At 26.1% G+C, this 17,500-nt stretch overlaps 1 protein-coding gene across 1 annotated transcript; it reads left to right on the top strand.

The window, feature by feature from the left end:
* The first annotated feature begins 10,449 nt into the window (after positions 1 to 10,449).
* LOC135122446 (uncharacterized) lies at positions 10,450 to 17,474 on the top strand. The gene is made up of 11 exons (XM_064046617.1): positions 10,450 to 10,554; positions 10,607 to 10,697; positions 11,099 to 11,304; positions 11,630 to 11,759; positions 12,378 to 12,451; positions 12,550 to 12,641; positions 12,771 to 12,862; positions 12,938 to 13,071; positions 13,951 to 14,049; positions 14,268 to 14,338; positions 17,411 to 17,474. Exons 1-11 carry the CDS (start codon positions 10,450 to 10,452, stop codon positions 17,472 to 17,474), a joined length of 1,158 nt encoding a protein of 385 aa, XP_063902687.1.
* The last annotated feature ends 26 nt before the right edge of the window (positions 17,475 to 17,500 follow it).

Raw genomic sequence — 17,500 nt, 5'->3', positions numbered from 1 at the left:
AATAATTTAAAAAATCAAATTAAAATAATGATTAATAAAAGGAATTCTTCTTAAACGTATTTATCGAGTTATTTTCATATTTATATATAATTTCGCGGCGCACTATTTGAGAGTACTACTATCAAGTAGCACGGGGCACCCATAATTGCTTAAGTTGACAATCGGACACTTACAAACTTTCCAGTTCCGTTAAATCCGTAAAAGCGCCTGCATTTAGGGAAACAATCTTATTACTGTCGAGGCGTCTGTAGTAAAATATTTATTTACTAAACGAAATAATTGAGCATTACGCTAATAAAAATATAAAAGTAATATTGATATTACTTTTTAAATATAATTACAATACTTATTAAGTTATAAAAGAAAGTTCCGGATTAAACTATATATGGTTTATAAAAATCTTACAATTGTTTTAACTTTGCAAGACCCTTGAACAAATCTTTATTAATAAAATTCAGTTTGTTGCCCGATAACCATCTTAAATAATAAATTGAATAATTATAATTCTCGTTACTCACAAAAACAATCAAAGAGGTAACGAAAAAAAATATTATTAATAGCTTACAATAACTTTTTAAAATTATATTGTACATTAAAGGGGCGGTACGAATTACCCAATTACAAAGTAACTGAACGTTGCTTTTAGATGAGGATTTATATGGTGTGCATAACGGATTTAAGATATTTTACATTTAAATAGGTAGTTTGCTTGGGATATATATGAAACTTTTATAGAATATAACACTTATAAGTATCAAAATTGGTGAAATAAACAAAACTTACGTAGTACTTTATAAAACTAAGAGAATAAAGTGTTTCAACGACTTTGTCATTCAGATAATAAACAAAGTTTCTTTTTACAGATAACGTCAACGAAGTAGTTTAAAATTTAATATATTGAGTATTTATATACTCATATTCTTCATGTTTTGAAGGCAAGACCGCTAGATTATTACTGACGGAAAAATAAACTTTCTAAGAAGAAAACTACTAACAGTTACTAACTAATTCACACAAACACTCTCTTGCAGTACTGCTCGTCCACGAAAGAGAAAACTATTTATAAGGCTCTCCCATGACGGTTTTATTACCTACATCTCAATTTTAGTTAGCAGCAAAGGAACTGCGTTTGCCCACAAAACGAGTATTTAGACTATTTTTAAAGTTGGTTACTATAACAACTACTCAGTTACTGATCTTTTGATCGTTAATACGGACAAAACATCAAGATATTACACTAATAAGAATCCCTCAATATTATAATTGGTAATATATGAAAGTCGAGGTGGTAGTGTACTATATATATATATACACTAAAAGGCCATCAGTAAATAGTTGTGTTTGAGATTACTATTGTACTCTAAGCAACCAATAAATAAATCTTGTGCTAAAGTATTTACATCTGTTTAGTGAGATTCCTTATATCTGCTTAGCATGGGAGCTATACATGGCTTAATCTAACCGTTATGGATAGCACAGTTTCTTTAAAGTATATAACACGAAAAATAGTTGTAAAAACTTAAACCTCTCTAATTCAAAACAATATTCTGCGCGATAAACTCACTAGTCATTCTTGCCTAGCATAAACTTCTACGAGAATTTTATTTAAACATTACTGCACTATGCTAATTTATTCATTCTTCCTGTGACTTTAGCGCATGAGCTTTAGTAAGCCATTAATTTCATCAAAATTTCATATTAAATTACTATAGAAATGAACGTCTAAAAAGTAAACAGTTTGCTAACCCTTTCTAATAAAAATGAAATTAAAAGTTGAACTTTTATATAAACCTAATAATAAAAATTTATTTTCCTCTTAGCATGAACTGTTTTTTAAAGGTTAAATATTTAACTCAGTTAATAATTATTTACATTTGCAATGGTTAACCGTAAATAGAAAAATATACTTACAAATATAGCAGTTCACTTAAATTGGAGAACGGATTTCCTATAACCTTTCCGGATTGGATGTTGTTATCTTCAAGTACTCTAAAAATAGTTATAACATCCGTTTCAAATTATTAAATCAAATGGTTAAAAAGCTTAAAGTAACAACTAGAAAGTTGTTTTGTTTATTTATTTAAAAGGGGTCATTGTGAAAACAATTTTTTAATGTTGATAAATTACATTTCAAGCTATTATATATATATACTTGAGCTGTACATTATACTTACAAAGCGGTTAATTTGGAAAGTCCGGTGAACATATACTCAACCAAAAAAATTAACTCATTTTTTGCCAGTTTTCTACAAGGTTAGTTTCCCATAATTTATCAGACAGTTATAATAATATATTTGGGTTCTGTATAAATATTTACAAAGTGGTAATTTTTGAGGAAACTGTTCCTGTTGGAGGCTTAAAAACCTTTAAAGAACATCTTGATAAGTCTCTTAGTTTATTAATCATACATATTAGTTATAAGGAATCCCTTAAGTTACTACAGTCTATAACTCTTAATACATAGATCAGGCATCAACTTTGAGTTTAATTACAATACTTGAAATGAAATTTTAATATTTAAGAAACTTAGGAACAAGGTTTAGAAAATTAATTTAGCTGTAAATGATTATTATCTTCATTTTTAAATGAGCTGGGTTTTTTTTATTCTTTTCTTTATTTGAAACTGAGCTTGTTTATATAAGTTTAGCTTACAGTGTAGGATGGTCAGTAACTTCACTGCATCTATTAGAGAGTGGCTCAGTTATTCCATGGGTCGGTAGGAAACATAGCAAAAATATCAAAGAAATCATAATTAAATGAGGACAAAAAAATTTTATGGCTTACGTTATAAACACTGTCTATATATACGTATACCTTAAAAGTATAATGTAATTTTAATCATTTGCTCATAAAACTTTAAATCTACTTATTTCGCTATGATAGATATTACTTTTTTCATTTTATAAAAATTCGATAATGCTTTAGAATGTTACAAGGTGTCTAAATAAATTTTGAATTATAAAATAAAATGTTTTAAAAATTGTTATAAAGTTTTGTTTTTCTAAATTAATGTCATATAGATACAAAACCTGAGTCATTATTATGTAATAAAAGTTGTTAAAAAAAAAACTTTTAGGTACTTCGGCAGCCAATGAATTGTAAAACTTTTTTAAATTTTGCTCAACAGCTTTCATCTCTGATAAGTCAAAATATATTTTTTGTATATATTTTAACAGTATGTTATTATTCGTCTAGTGATGTCTACTAGATCTCAAAAACCCTTTTTTAAGTGCCATAAGATATTTTAAAAAAGATGAGACCCACAAAAAGTTTAAAGGCATTACTAAAATATGATTATTGATTTTTTCAAACCCAAATTAATTAATTACCCTTTAAATTAACTTAGTAAGGTTATAATTAAAATAAGTACTTACTTTCAAGGTTAAGTATAAAAGAAGGTAATAATAAAAAAAAGGTACAATTTATGACACAAAACCCTTTAGTGTAAACTTTTGTTTTAAGCTTTATATCGAGCTGTACCTCATTAGAAGTTTACTCAACTAGTAAGCTCACGTTACTACATTTTTTTTTAAAGTATAAATATAATGAAAATGTAGTGCAGAGTTTTTTACTCTTTTTTTTGATAGGTTAAAATGTTTATTTTATCATATTTTTTACATTAAATATTTCTTTCTTCCTTTGCATGACATTAACTTATAAGCTATTAAAACTTTTGCCCCTCCACTAAATATTTTTATTAATGCTTGAATTACCTGACGCAAAAGTAAAAAAATAAAGTAGGCTTTAAGTACAAGGACTTTTTTTTTGTATTAACTGCTAATATCCCAGTTTCCTCATAGTATAATGCACTGGCTGAAAGTATATCGGATAATTATATTAAGTGCGGAAGCACAAAAATTAAAAAATGTTTCTATTGTTTAAACAAAAACATCGGAACTTTGACTCGTGATCTAGAAAAAACTTTTTTTAACTATTTTAAGTAATTAAAGTTAAACACAACCTGTATATATTTCAGAATTTTTTTTCGGTAAAAACTAGAGAGCTTAGTAACCACAACCTAAAATACCGAAATTTCCAAACCATTAGTAAATGATATAGCTCGTATAAACGGGTAATTTTTTGTTTTACTTGATACAACCTAAATGCTTAACGCAGTCTAAGTTACAGTTCTTTGTTTATTTATTGTTTTAGTATATGCAGAACCTTTTATTTTAAACTTCTTTTATTTATACTAGGAACTATTATATGATGAACCCTCTCAGTTAATAAAGTCGTGTCTGAAGAAAACTTTTTTTAAATAACTTGCAGGTGTAAACGATCTTTGTGATGATATTTAAAATTATTAAACAGTGCAATTTATTGTACTGGTTATAGCTAAAACTCAAAGTGTAACCGCCCTTTCATAATAGCAGTCCATTTTTGATGCTCACTTTATTCAACACTAATGCTCAATATTTCATGTAAGAAAAGTTAATTTGGCACGGACGAACTGCACTTTTCGTTTGTCAATAACCACGTTTTTTTACTTTAAGTGTTTTTAAAAAATTTATTCCAACGATATAATATAAAATCACTTTTACAAACTATTTTCTTTAAATTAAGTTGACTTTTATTAACACGAAGTACTGCCTTCATCGGTTTGCATTTTTAACAATTCCTCTCCCTTAAAAATTTTAAAAAGTTTTACTGCTTTAAATTGACTCACAAAGTTTTTCTCTCTCTTAACTTAATAAAGCTATATATAGTCTTATAATTAAACTAACCTGAAAAGTAGGTCTACTTAATATGTGTATATTTATAATTCCAATTTAACACTTAATTTTCTTCACAACTTAAAATAAAATATGGTTAGCAATTTAATTTTTAAAAGTTTTATGCCAAATACTGAATATAAAAAGTACATGTCTTAAATTAATTGATGAGTTATTAGTGAATTAATATTTAAAACAGAAAGCTGCTGACGGAAAATTTGAGATATTATACTAAGCTCAAGAAGCCAGCAAGCTTTATATCTTCAATGGATTACTTTCTTAAATAATTATATAATTTTACTTATAGCTATTAAAAACAAAACATTTTTTTTAACTTTAATTAATAAAATTAAACTACATTCTCCAATCCTTCAATTAGAAGTTTGCCTTCACTCTTTAAAGGGTTTGAATTAGAAAAAATAAGTAGCCATGTGTGGAGTTCACAGGCCGATAGCTTCAAGAACTGGTATACTATAATATATATATAATATGGCAAAGTCGAAAGACTAAAAGAAAAACCGTGGTAATCTACTTGACAACCTTTAGCTCTCCTCTCTCAAGAGCCGTGCACTTCAAACCAAGAATGAGTAGATGCAATATAAAAAAAATTTACTACTGCGTGCCAACTCGCTTATAATATCCAAAACCCTCAGGCGAATAACCCTCACATTACATGCACTTAGCTTAAACAGGTTTTTAAATTTAAGTAGCATAAAATGCAAAAGTAATATTAAATAAATACAAGTAAGACCATTTAGAATTTTTTTATTATTATAAATACTTATACTTATTAATATTTTTAAACTAATTATATAGGGTCCATCTTATAGAGTTAGGGCTCGATGAATAAACTCTATTTTAAACCTTTTTTTCGAATCAAATATTTAATTATATTATAAAAATGCAAAGTCCTCGCTAATTAAATTTGTTTTAACGCCTTAATATACAAGCAATCTAAAAATAATAGAAAGATCCACATTGCGCAAGATCTCATCTATAAATAGGTATGTTGGCCACTAAAATTTACATGTAGCTTTATTCTAAAAAAAGTTGACGTTTTCTATTAACCCCCTTACCGTTATACACAGATCTTGAAGCCGATTAGATTTATTAGAATATTGTTTAGAGGGAAGTTGTACATGTAACCTTTAAAACAGACCCTATATTATATTTATATTGGTAATAGCTTACTAGTTGGCTCGTCCGGGACCGATGGAAAACAACCGCGGCCTAGAGGTTGCGCGACAATACTCTAACCACTGAGCTAACGGTGACAGCTTACATGTTCAATCGATAAATTACGTATACAACCGTTTTAGGATTGACGACCTAGTTTGTAGTGTTAACGTCCCCTTTCTTTTGTTATTTACACTAGTTAAGACTAGAATATGACATCTGAGCCCTGTAACTTTAACTATTCAAAACCTTGTATAAAATTAGTATAAATGGCTATTAAAGGCCAAAGGAGATCATATATGAATATGTGTGAGCCTTTTCTTATATATTCCAATTTCATTTTCTATTAATAGAGGGCCGTTATATCCGCTCAAGTAAATTGATAATATTGTTCAGTCTTGAATTTTAGTGTAATTTAAATATTTTTAAGGAGGCCCTTTTGTGTTGATCCGAATTACATTTCGGCCTTTCTGTTTTATTCTATATAGTTATCGTTTTAAAGTAGAAGATATAAAGTAGGACTAAACTGGAACTACTTTATGTAAGAAAAAGATCACGTTTTAATTTTTAAAAGTAATTGTCATTTTAGGAATTTATATTTTTAGTTAAAAGATTGTTTTAAAATGTTTACTTGCAGTGGTCAAGTAGAGGGTTTCTGCCCTAAATGGGAAGATAATAGTTGGAGGTCTGGCTAGAACTAATGCTGCGGGACCTCTCAGGCTAGTTTTACCCGATGCTGCCTCTCCTGGTGGTGGTTATGGGGTTTCTTACTACTTTTAGCCAAATGGCGGGAGTCCAACCAGAACACGCCTCCGCTACCCCTACTGGTTGACTGGGCGTAGTAAGCTAATGCTAAAAAAAATTAGAAATAAATTAAATAAAGTGTCTCAAAGGTGAGATCAAACAATCGTCAAAGCGCCACCGACCATGTCGGCATTGCTAACCTGATTTAAAGCCAGAGTAGGGTTAGCCGTGACACCGCAACTGGTGCCTGATCTTCGCAATTATCGACACGAGTTTTTTTGTGGGCGATAGGTAAGATAACCGAAAAAACAATACTAATAAAAAACGATTGGACACCAGCGCTGTCTACCTAGGCGCTGAGAGGGCTTCTGGCCAGTGACGTAATTTCACACTCTAGCAAAGCAGTGCAACCTTCAAGTTGTGCTCAAGCCTTACCTAAAAGGTCGGGTCTTCCATATTCGTAGTCCAGGTCACTTTTTTTACTACTTCAGTACCTACAATCATATCTTATCGACAATGAGACCTCCCCATTAGGGCAGCAAAGTGCAAAGTGCTTCTTTTAACGAAGAAAAACTTTGCCCCGCTGACACCAATGACCTTTAAAGATATGGAAATACCTTGGTTTCCTCGGGTGAATAACTGGGCACCATAATTTGATGTTGCCGTAGCCTCCGCACTTGAGTTATAAAAGTAAGCTTATGTTGTGCAAAAAGCGAAGGCTGCTGTGTTGTGCATTCGGTTGACATTGACGTATCACATCTGCTAACTGTTGGCAATAGCGTCCTCCCTTCGATTGCGACGGAATAATATGCTGTGCCTTTTAACAAAGCGCCGTTGGCAATAACATGCCTCATCGCGAGCTAGGTTTAGCACCTAACCACATTGCTTAAAAACAATATCGCCGCCTTTTACGGACGTATAGTTTGACTCACTAAACGTCTTTTAAGCAGAAGAACGTACTTACGAGACGTGAGGCGACACATAATCTCGCCCTCCGCGTGGTGCACTCCGAGAGTAACGTTAGAAACTAAGTGGAAGGTTTGAATTAACGCGAAGAATACCTATATTAACCCTCAACTAAGCTACGAGCCAAACTGCCCCAGACAAGCTTTACAGTGCTCCACTCCTAATTGTGGGCATGTCAAAGACATGTCTGCCTCACATGTATTGTGTAAGCATAATAATGTATAGTAACCCTTCCTTGCAATAAAAATGATATTATCAATTAATTATGTATATTTCTTATTTACATTTAGGAAGGATTAGTATAACCCTTGGTTAGCCGATACGTTACTTTCTTGGAAGATAATTCTCCCGAGTTTAGATAACTGTTTAACTTAAAATGTAGGTGACTAAACTTGTTTTCAAGCTCATAAATAAACAAGTAGTAGCGTTTCTTTTATAGTCTGCATTTTTTTTTTGGTCCTGTATTATATATATATTACTTTGTTCATCTAACACTTTAGTAAAATAATAAAAACTAGGCGGCGGATTTAGAAATTCTTAAAGCTGGTCGATAATAATTTATGAATAGGTTAATAAAAAGTTAGTAAAAGGTGCTGAGATTTGCGAAAGCGGAACTTTAACAAGAGATGGAAAAAAAAAAATTGTTTTACTCATCCATCCAAAAAAGATTATACAAGGTTACTGAAGATTTTTTTATTCAGTTAAAGCTAATTTTTATTTCATATAAAATTAATTCATTCCAGAGTATTATTCTTTTAAACTGACGTTCAAAAACGCGCATAGGACTTGTCCCCTCCAGGAGTAGGCTAAGTCAATTCTCCCTAATACATTAATAAAAATACACACATATAAAACCAAAACAAGCATTAAAAACGTACTATCAAAACGAATAATCACATAAACACCAAGATGTTCCGAGATAACTGTACATAGTTACCTAACTTATACGACAAAATTATAATTATAACCAATAATTAAAAAAAAATTATTTTAAAATAAATAACGCAGTTAAAATAATTTAAATATACGTAAAAACGAAATACAACCATATCATTAACAACAAACCATTTTTAAAATAGTTTTAATTACAGCAAATCTAAAACAATTGAATAAAGAAATTTGTTTATCTTAAAAAAGTACAAATTTTATTAACTACTTCATGAATATATATAAATACTCTTAACTGTTAATAAAATAAGCGTTGCTGACTTTTTACTCTTTCTATGTATGGTTACTAAATCGCTTATCTCTGTATGAAAACTGTTATTTAGATGTTTTCACTTCTAATTAAATACTTTAACTAACTTTACTACTTTACTTTGGACTTTGGTTCCACTAAATGTAAACTTTACTATAATTAGCACAAAAAAACATTATAAAGCAGACATTCTTTAATTACATCCATCCTCCATTTTAGTTGAGTTTTATACTTTGATTTATAATATTTTCGATAAAGAAGAGAAGGGGGTATGGTAAATCTCAAATTTAATTGCAACTTTGCATTTAACATTTGGATTATTGATCTCTTAATATATAAACTATTTATAGTTAAAATTTTTAACAGTTTTTTATCAGATTGAGTACTACAAAAGGCCTATATATATAGAAAAGTTTTTGAATAACGAAGCTGAAGGCAAAAGATCATAACTTTCGTTTATGCCGAAATCTAAAACTTTTGCTATTTTTAAAATAAGTGTGAATAATTTTATAACGATGAATAAGTGGAGAGGAAGAGAAACTAAAAAGTTATCAACTGCATAGCGATACATTATTTCCATTGAATTGCAAGTGCGCCTGCTAACAAAAAATGTAAATTTCTATAAAAAGACAAACTTGATAGAGAAAATAAACAGAACTTTCTAAATGTGACGGTTAAAGGCATGATAGTAGTTGTCGATTATAACATTTTCAATACTTTCGGAATAATCTAGACTTATTTAGTCAAATACACTGTGTTGAAATATTGATGTGTATATAGTCTATGTATTTGCAGAACTACATATATATTTTTTCATAATAAAATTTAACTTATATTTTTTAAGTATTAGTAAAGATAAACGCAGATAAAACTCAGAATTTATTTTCTTTTAAGTTTTTCTTTTTAACTTTTGAGTAGCAATATAAAGATCTTAGTTCCTAAAAAGAATTAAAGGAATTCAACTCTATTGTAGTTTTTTATAACATATTTATATCATTTAAGAAAAACTCGCCAAATAATCATCACCCATAATGAAGTAAAAAATAATTAAACGTTTTTTTTTTGTATTATAAGTTTTAGTTTTTCAGTATTCTAATTATACATAAATTGGGCGAAAATTTTTTAATAAACAGGTTTTTTATAAAAAGTTTTTACAGTCTTAATTTAAACACTCTAACTCAAATAATTTAGCACTAACTTTTAAAGATCTTAAAATAACTAAAGTTACCACGAAAAGTTTTAAATTTAGATCGTTGTAAATTTTATTGTTTTTTTTAACTTTTACGTGGAGTCTGAAGGTTAAAAAGTTCGCTCACCTGCAACCAAAAATTAACTTGCGGATGCTTTCACTGCTTGAATAAACTTTTTAAGAAGCATTACTTATAGATTAGAAAAATTATACTACTAAAAAGTTAGAATACTCCCCTGTGTTTTGTTGAAAGAAATTAAGTAAGAGGAACGAGGTAAAGGAAAAATAGTTATGCCACAACCACCGTGAAACATTAAGTCGCTTTTACAATAAAGTTTGCTTATAGCATAAAAGTTTTTCTCTTTTTTTTTTTGAAAGCGTTATACTGCTGGTAGTTAAGAATATATATTTTTTACTGAGTGCAGATAATGAAAGATTGAAAAATCTTTTAAATCAATTTTATCATGACTGAGATAACAGAAACCCCCGAAGAGTTAACTGTTAGACAACTTATTAAAGGGATTAACGAATATGCTTATGACAAACTTCCTCCAACAAAATTAAAAAAAGTGTAGTTGCTTATTTTTTTTTACTCTCTTTTTGTCTTTCGTATAAAATTAGGACGAGTATGTTCAAATCTATAAGAAATTCGTTACCCCTTTAAAGGGTCAAAAGCCTAATGATTGGAGCTCTCGTCTAAAAAATATTTCTGGTGCTTCTGAGTCTTTAAAATTAATTAACTTTATTTAATTTTAATAATATTAAGAAATTTATTATCTTTTTTTAATATTTTTTTAATATTTTGTTTCTTTCATTTGAATTATTATAGTCGAAATTGTTATTAATATTTTATACTCTACTTAAATTATAACCTTTGAAAATTCGATAGGTGCACATTTTATTTATGATATTATCTCCTAAATTTATCAATATTATTATTATTACATATCATTTAATAAGATTTTTAGTTCCAATATATGTAATAAAATTTTATAAATATTCTCACAATTAAAAAACAATTGAAACTGTTAAGTTTTTTATAAAAATCAAACGCATAATTCTATTATATTTGTACCTTTTTATATAATTTATTTATTGTATATTAATTATTAGCCGAAAAATCTCCAGAATGCGTAAACAAATATAATTCCTCGCTAAATTCTACTCCGCTCCACTCCGCACTGCACGACGACTATTTAATAAAAAAACGTTCTCTAGAATTTCCCGTTGAAAAAATTTCCTCAATTAATAATTTAAGGCGCGGGAAAGTTACTACTTATAAAGTTGACAGACAAGTACGGAAGTTCTCTAAATTTTTTGTAAGTTTTCTTTATTTTTTTACAGTTCTTATAAAGATTAAAAAAAATGATTTTTTGATGATTTTTAGCCTTTCATTTTATTATAAATATGTATAATTTATTTTTCTTGAATTTTTTTAATTTGATTACAATTTAATTAATATAACCCATTACGTACGAAAGATTTCTATTTCTCATAAAAGTTTTCTTATTTTACAGATCTTAAAAAAGATTAGATTTGTGGCGTACACATGATTTTACTGATTTTTAGCACTTATTAATAATATTTACTTTTTTTTAAAATCTTTCATACAAATCAAATTAATTAAATTAACTCTAACAACAGTTATTATTCTGGATTCTCCTCCTTGTAATTCTCTTTGCGGTTTACATAAATACCAGCGAAAATCCTACAAAGGAAGTAGGAAAACCACAGTGGCAGGATTTTGTTTTCAAGATCCTCAAGAACCAACGAGGTGATTAACATAATTAAAAAGAAGAAATAAATCTCAGACACGTGCCTGCTACGTCGCTTAGCTAGAGAACTTGCCGTTTTTTGATCGTTATTGTATTATCACATGTTACCTGCACACCGTAGACCACGTTTTTTACGAAGTTCATTATCACTTTAAACTGATCTGCAAAGTTTTTATATTAACAATCATAATAGTCATAATAATAGTAGTAATAAACACTACATAAATTTAACATTACTTATAAAGTAAATTATAATAATATTTTATAGTTAACACTGATAATCACATGGTCACACTGCATATCTGTCTAATTAAGTTCCGCCTATTCTATGTTTGTCCACATTTTTACCAACCCCGAAGGTATAAATGCCCTTCCTTTACGGGATAATAGATTGATCACTCGTCCTCCTTTTTTCTCCGTCAAATAATCGCTGAACCTTTATTGCTGGTTACGTGATTGACTATAATTGCATAACCCACGCGTTTCTTGGCTTATAGGCGTTTTGAGAAATAAGTGCTCCATTATTTTCTAGCCAATAGAGTTGTTCATAAATTTATATACCAAATAAATAAATTAGCCAATAGTGAAAAAGAAAAAAATTATATATATAAAAATAGGAGCCCATAACTGTGATCCCGGAAATTCTTATAAAGTTTCTTTCGAAGAGTTAAAATATAAGTTTGCTAAAAAGGTTTATTATTATTACTGTTATTATTTTATTATTATTATTATTATTATTATTATTATTATTATTATTATTATTATTATTATTATTATTATTATTATTAGTTTGAAGGGTCTTCTGAATTTTTATTGCTAAAAACGTTATTGCAGTTGGAAAACAACCCGCACACTAAAATAGAAGGCAACCCACGTGATGGGTGCTTTTTATATATTTACGACTTTAATTAGTTTTCAATAATTATTATGATTATTTACTTTTGGTTTACAGTTTTTTTTATAACTTTATTATTATATTCTATATAATAAATATATTATTTTATGTGTAGATATTATACAAATGCTGACTATTTTCCGGTGCTTTGCCGTTTAAAAAAAATAACAGCAGCAACTATTAGTTTTACTATACGTGCATTTATAGGTGATAATAATAATAATTCATTATAATTTATAATTTATATATTAATAATTTCATTATTTTTCTTTCTTTTGTGAGGAACACTACTTTTTATACTTTCTCTCCTCGTTATAATAAATATAATAAACCGAAGAAAAGCTAAACTTGAAGAGTTTAGAGGGAACGTGCAGGACCTTCATCAGAAAATTATGAAGAAACTTCGCTCTAAAAAGGTTGATAAATACCTTTTTTTTCCCGCTAAAAAAAAGTTGACATTCTTTTTAGTGAATTTAAAATTTTGCGCCAATATTTATTATTTTTATAAGAAAGTAAATAATTAAGTGCGCATTTATTTTTACAATTTTTTTAAGGAAATGTAACATTTCAAAATATAAACTTCAATACTATTTTTACACTAAAAAATTCCATTGCGTAAATCAATAGTTTTGATGAAAATATTTACTTTTCATTATAAAAAGACTACATTTGTTTTGTATCTTGTCCTCTTTCTCTCGTGAAGTTATTTGTTGGGTTTTCATAGAAAAAAGTAATAATATTTTGGCGGAAGAAGTGAAATAATTTCTATTACTATTCTAAGAGTAATTATATATGTTATTATTACTTATTAGGCAGAGCATACACGTTAATTGCCTTAATATTATTAGGATATAAAAGCCAATCATAACTTTAAAAGTTTTTTAGTAGCTTTAAAGCCTCCCAAATATTTTCTAGAAAATTTTTTAGCCAATTAACTTATTGTTAATTATTAAAATTACGTTTGAAAAAAGAATTATTGGCCACTAGAATTGGTTATTAATTTTTTATTGGCTACAGTTAATATGCATTTTCTCCAGGAAAGTTTAGATTAAGGCTACACTTAGCAGTACTAAAAAATCTTAATAATGAATCAATTTTTTATATTTGGAAATAATCACAAATTTGCTTGGAAGTTCATGAACTTATAAAATTTATATTCACGGCAAAAAATATTTTAATGAGTACTGATACTACTATTATTTATTACTGATCATTTATTATTATTATCAATATAATGGCTACTTCTTTTTATAAGGATTCGTTATTTTTCATTCTTATTATTTTGGTCCAATAAGAGATATGAGGTGTCCAAATTGCGTCTTGAAGTAATTGAAGGACCCCAATTTCTTCCTTATATAGAAGATAAGTCGGAAAGGGAATTGTTATGGAAAGCAGTTGAGCATTAAAAATAATGAAAATATTAACCTTAGCTATAATTTTAATGATAATAAAGAAATAATATAATTATAATAATAATAAATATAATAAGAAATAGAAATAATAATAAATAATAATATAAATAATATAATATTGAGTGAATATAAAATAGTTGGTAATTTATAATAATTAAAGTATATTTTTTGACCAATAAAAGTTCATATATTTTATCCAGGCGAAATCACTAGTCCAAAATGACCAATTGCATGTCTCCGAATACACCGTGGATGATATGGGAATAGCAAAGTTGGTGGCGATAAAAATTTTCCATTATATATTTTGAATTTTTTTGAATCTTTTCTCATTTTTTTATTAGTAATTATTATGAATACTATTAAACTTATAATAATAATATCGTTAAAGCCATTATCCGCTAAAAATATTGTTCATATTTTTTTTCTATTTTTTTTAAGAATTTACTATTTTTTAATGAATAATAAAATATTACTTCCTAAACATTTTATTATTTTTATCATAAAAATTTTATGTATTTATCTTTTTTCATTATACTTTTTGGTTTACTATAAAAAATTTCATTTTTTTTATTTTTTAATTATATACATTAGTAAATATATATACACATTTTTAATTTTTTTAGATTTAATTTTTATTAAGATTTTAATTGTTTCATTTTTTTTGATTTTTTTTTAATTTGCTTTCATTATAAATTTTTTACACTATTTATTTTTTTGTGACTTCGTGACCTTTCTTATAACTCAATTTATATATTTTCATAATTTTTTAATTATTATTGTTTTTATAATTTTAAATATTTCGTTATTTTTTTATATTAAAAAAAAATAGTTTTTTTTAAATTTTTGGTTAATTATTATTTTGATTTACTTATAGTTTCCTATATTTCATTATTTTTTTTTAAATTAAATATTTTACTTAATAAATAAAAAAAGGTTTTGTTAGATTACTAACTTTTTATTTATCCAGAAACAACTTATATTTTATTATTTTTAATATAAATTTTGCTTTTTTTTTATAATTACATATATTTCATTATATTAATTTCTTAATACTTAATAGATTCCATTAATTTTATATACAATATTTTATTTTTCCTACATAATCTCATATATTTCATTATATTTTTATTAATAAATATTTTGTATATTCCATTATTTCTGTATAAATTATTTAATTTTATTATTTCCTATTTCATATATTTATTTATAAAAATTTAGTATATATCATTAGATTTATATCAAATATTTTATATTTAATTATAAATAATTTCATTATATTTCAATATTTTTAGACAAAATATTTTATAGTTATTATTTTTTATAAATATTTATTGTTTTATTAATCTTTATATCAACTATATTATTTTTTATTAGTAAATAATATTACATATTTCATTGTTTTAAGACAAAATATTTTATATTTTTATATAAAATATAACATTTTTTAATAGCAAATAATTTTACATATTTCATTATTTTTAATGTAAATTTCGATTTTTTTTTTCCTATAATCATATATTTCATTATTTTTATATAAAATATTATATATTTTACTCATAAAATTTTTTCAATATTCGATTTAAAATATGTTCCATATTTTTGTATATTTCATTATTACTTAGGAAAATATATTATAAGTAAATTATTATATATATTTCATTATTTTATTTGAAATATTATACTTTCTTATCTATAAATAATTTTAGTATTTCACTATTTTTAAGACTACTATTCGCGAACTTTCGACATATAATTTTTTTTTAATATTTATATTTTTTCTTATTATTAACATTATTATACTACAAACAGCAGTTTGAATTTTATTGGGCGTTCCTCAATTTTTTTCTCGAACATTTTATGATTCCAATTTTTTATTATTGTTAAATATAACTAATCCTTCTTTACTTTTACTAAGTTTTCAATTTTTTTTTGCCGAAATCCCTTAATCTAATATTTATGAATCTTATTATTTTTATTTTCTTATATTTTTTTGGGTTATTAAAATATTTTTTTATATTTTACATTATAATATAAAATATTTTTTCATAAATTTTTTATATCTCATTATTTTAAAGACTTCTCCTTTTTATTTTTTTGGGTTATAAATATTTTTTTAAATATTCATTATTTTTTTGATTAATTTTTTTATATTTTAATTATTAATTATTGAAACTTATTTATTTTTTTAAAAAAAATTTCATTATTTTTTCTTTTCTTTCCGCGTTTGAAGGCACTTCTCTATATTATATTTAATACTTTTATTTTCTTTATATATAATTTTTTTTTACTTTCAAATATGGATTATTGCGCGGTTTTATATTGCAATATGTTTAAAGACTTGTCATTTTTTTTATAATCCTCTCTCTTTTTTTCATTATTTTTTATAGACATCTTTATTTGTTCGTTGCAAATATTATTAGTTTTCTTAATATAAAACTTGTTTTTGAAAAATTATATTATTTTTAGTGAATCTCATTTTACGTGTAATTTATTATCATTTATTATAAATATCTCAGTTTGGTATTATAAATTTTGAAATTAGTTTATTATACATTTTATGGCAGTCCTTCTCTATTAATTTTTTTGCGCGCTTTCATAGGTATAATTTGCATATTTTTCATGCCTTATTACTCAACACTTCGCGCTTTTTTTTAGCATTTAGTACTTTTTATTGCTGACCTTCGTTATTTATTAATAATTTTGTTTATTATTAGTTTTTGGCGCTTCTATAATTTATAAAATTCCTCTTTTTCACCTTTTGTGTACTCTGAGTTTTCAGTAATTTATACTACGCTTCACGCTTAATTTTTTTCTTTTTACTTTTGTTCACTAACTTTTTGTAATTATATATTTGGCGCACTTTAAAAAATACCCAGATATATTAAAAACTAATTTCTTTCTTCATAATTTTTAATAGGTTTATGTCATTTTTTATATTTTATATTATTTTTTTGCGCCTCTTATATAAATAACTTTTTTTCATTATTTATCACGCCCGCTCTTAGTATTACTATTAAAGACAATTTTTATTTTTATTTTTATATTACATTATTTATTTTTTTTAATTTCTTCTATAATTTATTATAATACCATTAAAAAACAAGTTATAACTTGCGCGCTTCCAACGGTTATTATTTTATTAAATTGCGATAATGATATCTTTAAAACTATCATTGCTTTATCCACTATTTTTGGTGAATACCATAAACTTTGCTACTAAAGTCATTGGTTACAGTACGCATTACACAACGTCCTTATATCCCCCAATTACCACGTGACTGACACTTTTTTAAACACCCACGTGCCAATTCCATTATATTTATATTTTTAACTTTTTCTTTAGAATTGTTTGGGAATATAATGAAGACGATGATGAACTCGATTATTCGTTATATCCATCACTTTGAAGAGTAAAAAAAATGTTTTTCCCATA

Source organism: Zophobas morio, unplaced genomic scaffold, assembly GCF_036711695.1.
Source record: "Zophobas morio isolate AGI-343-1 ecotype UQ-CSIRO unplaced genomic scaffold, CSIRO_AGI_Zmor_V1 ptg001273l, whole genome shotgun sequence".
NCBI lineage: Eukaryota > Metazoa > Arthropoda > Insecta > Coleoptera > Tenebrionidae > Zophobas > Zophobas morio.
Note: the sequence above shows the minus strand (reverse complement) of the source record. Positions and strands in the feature narration are given on the sequence as shown.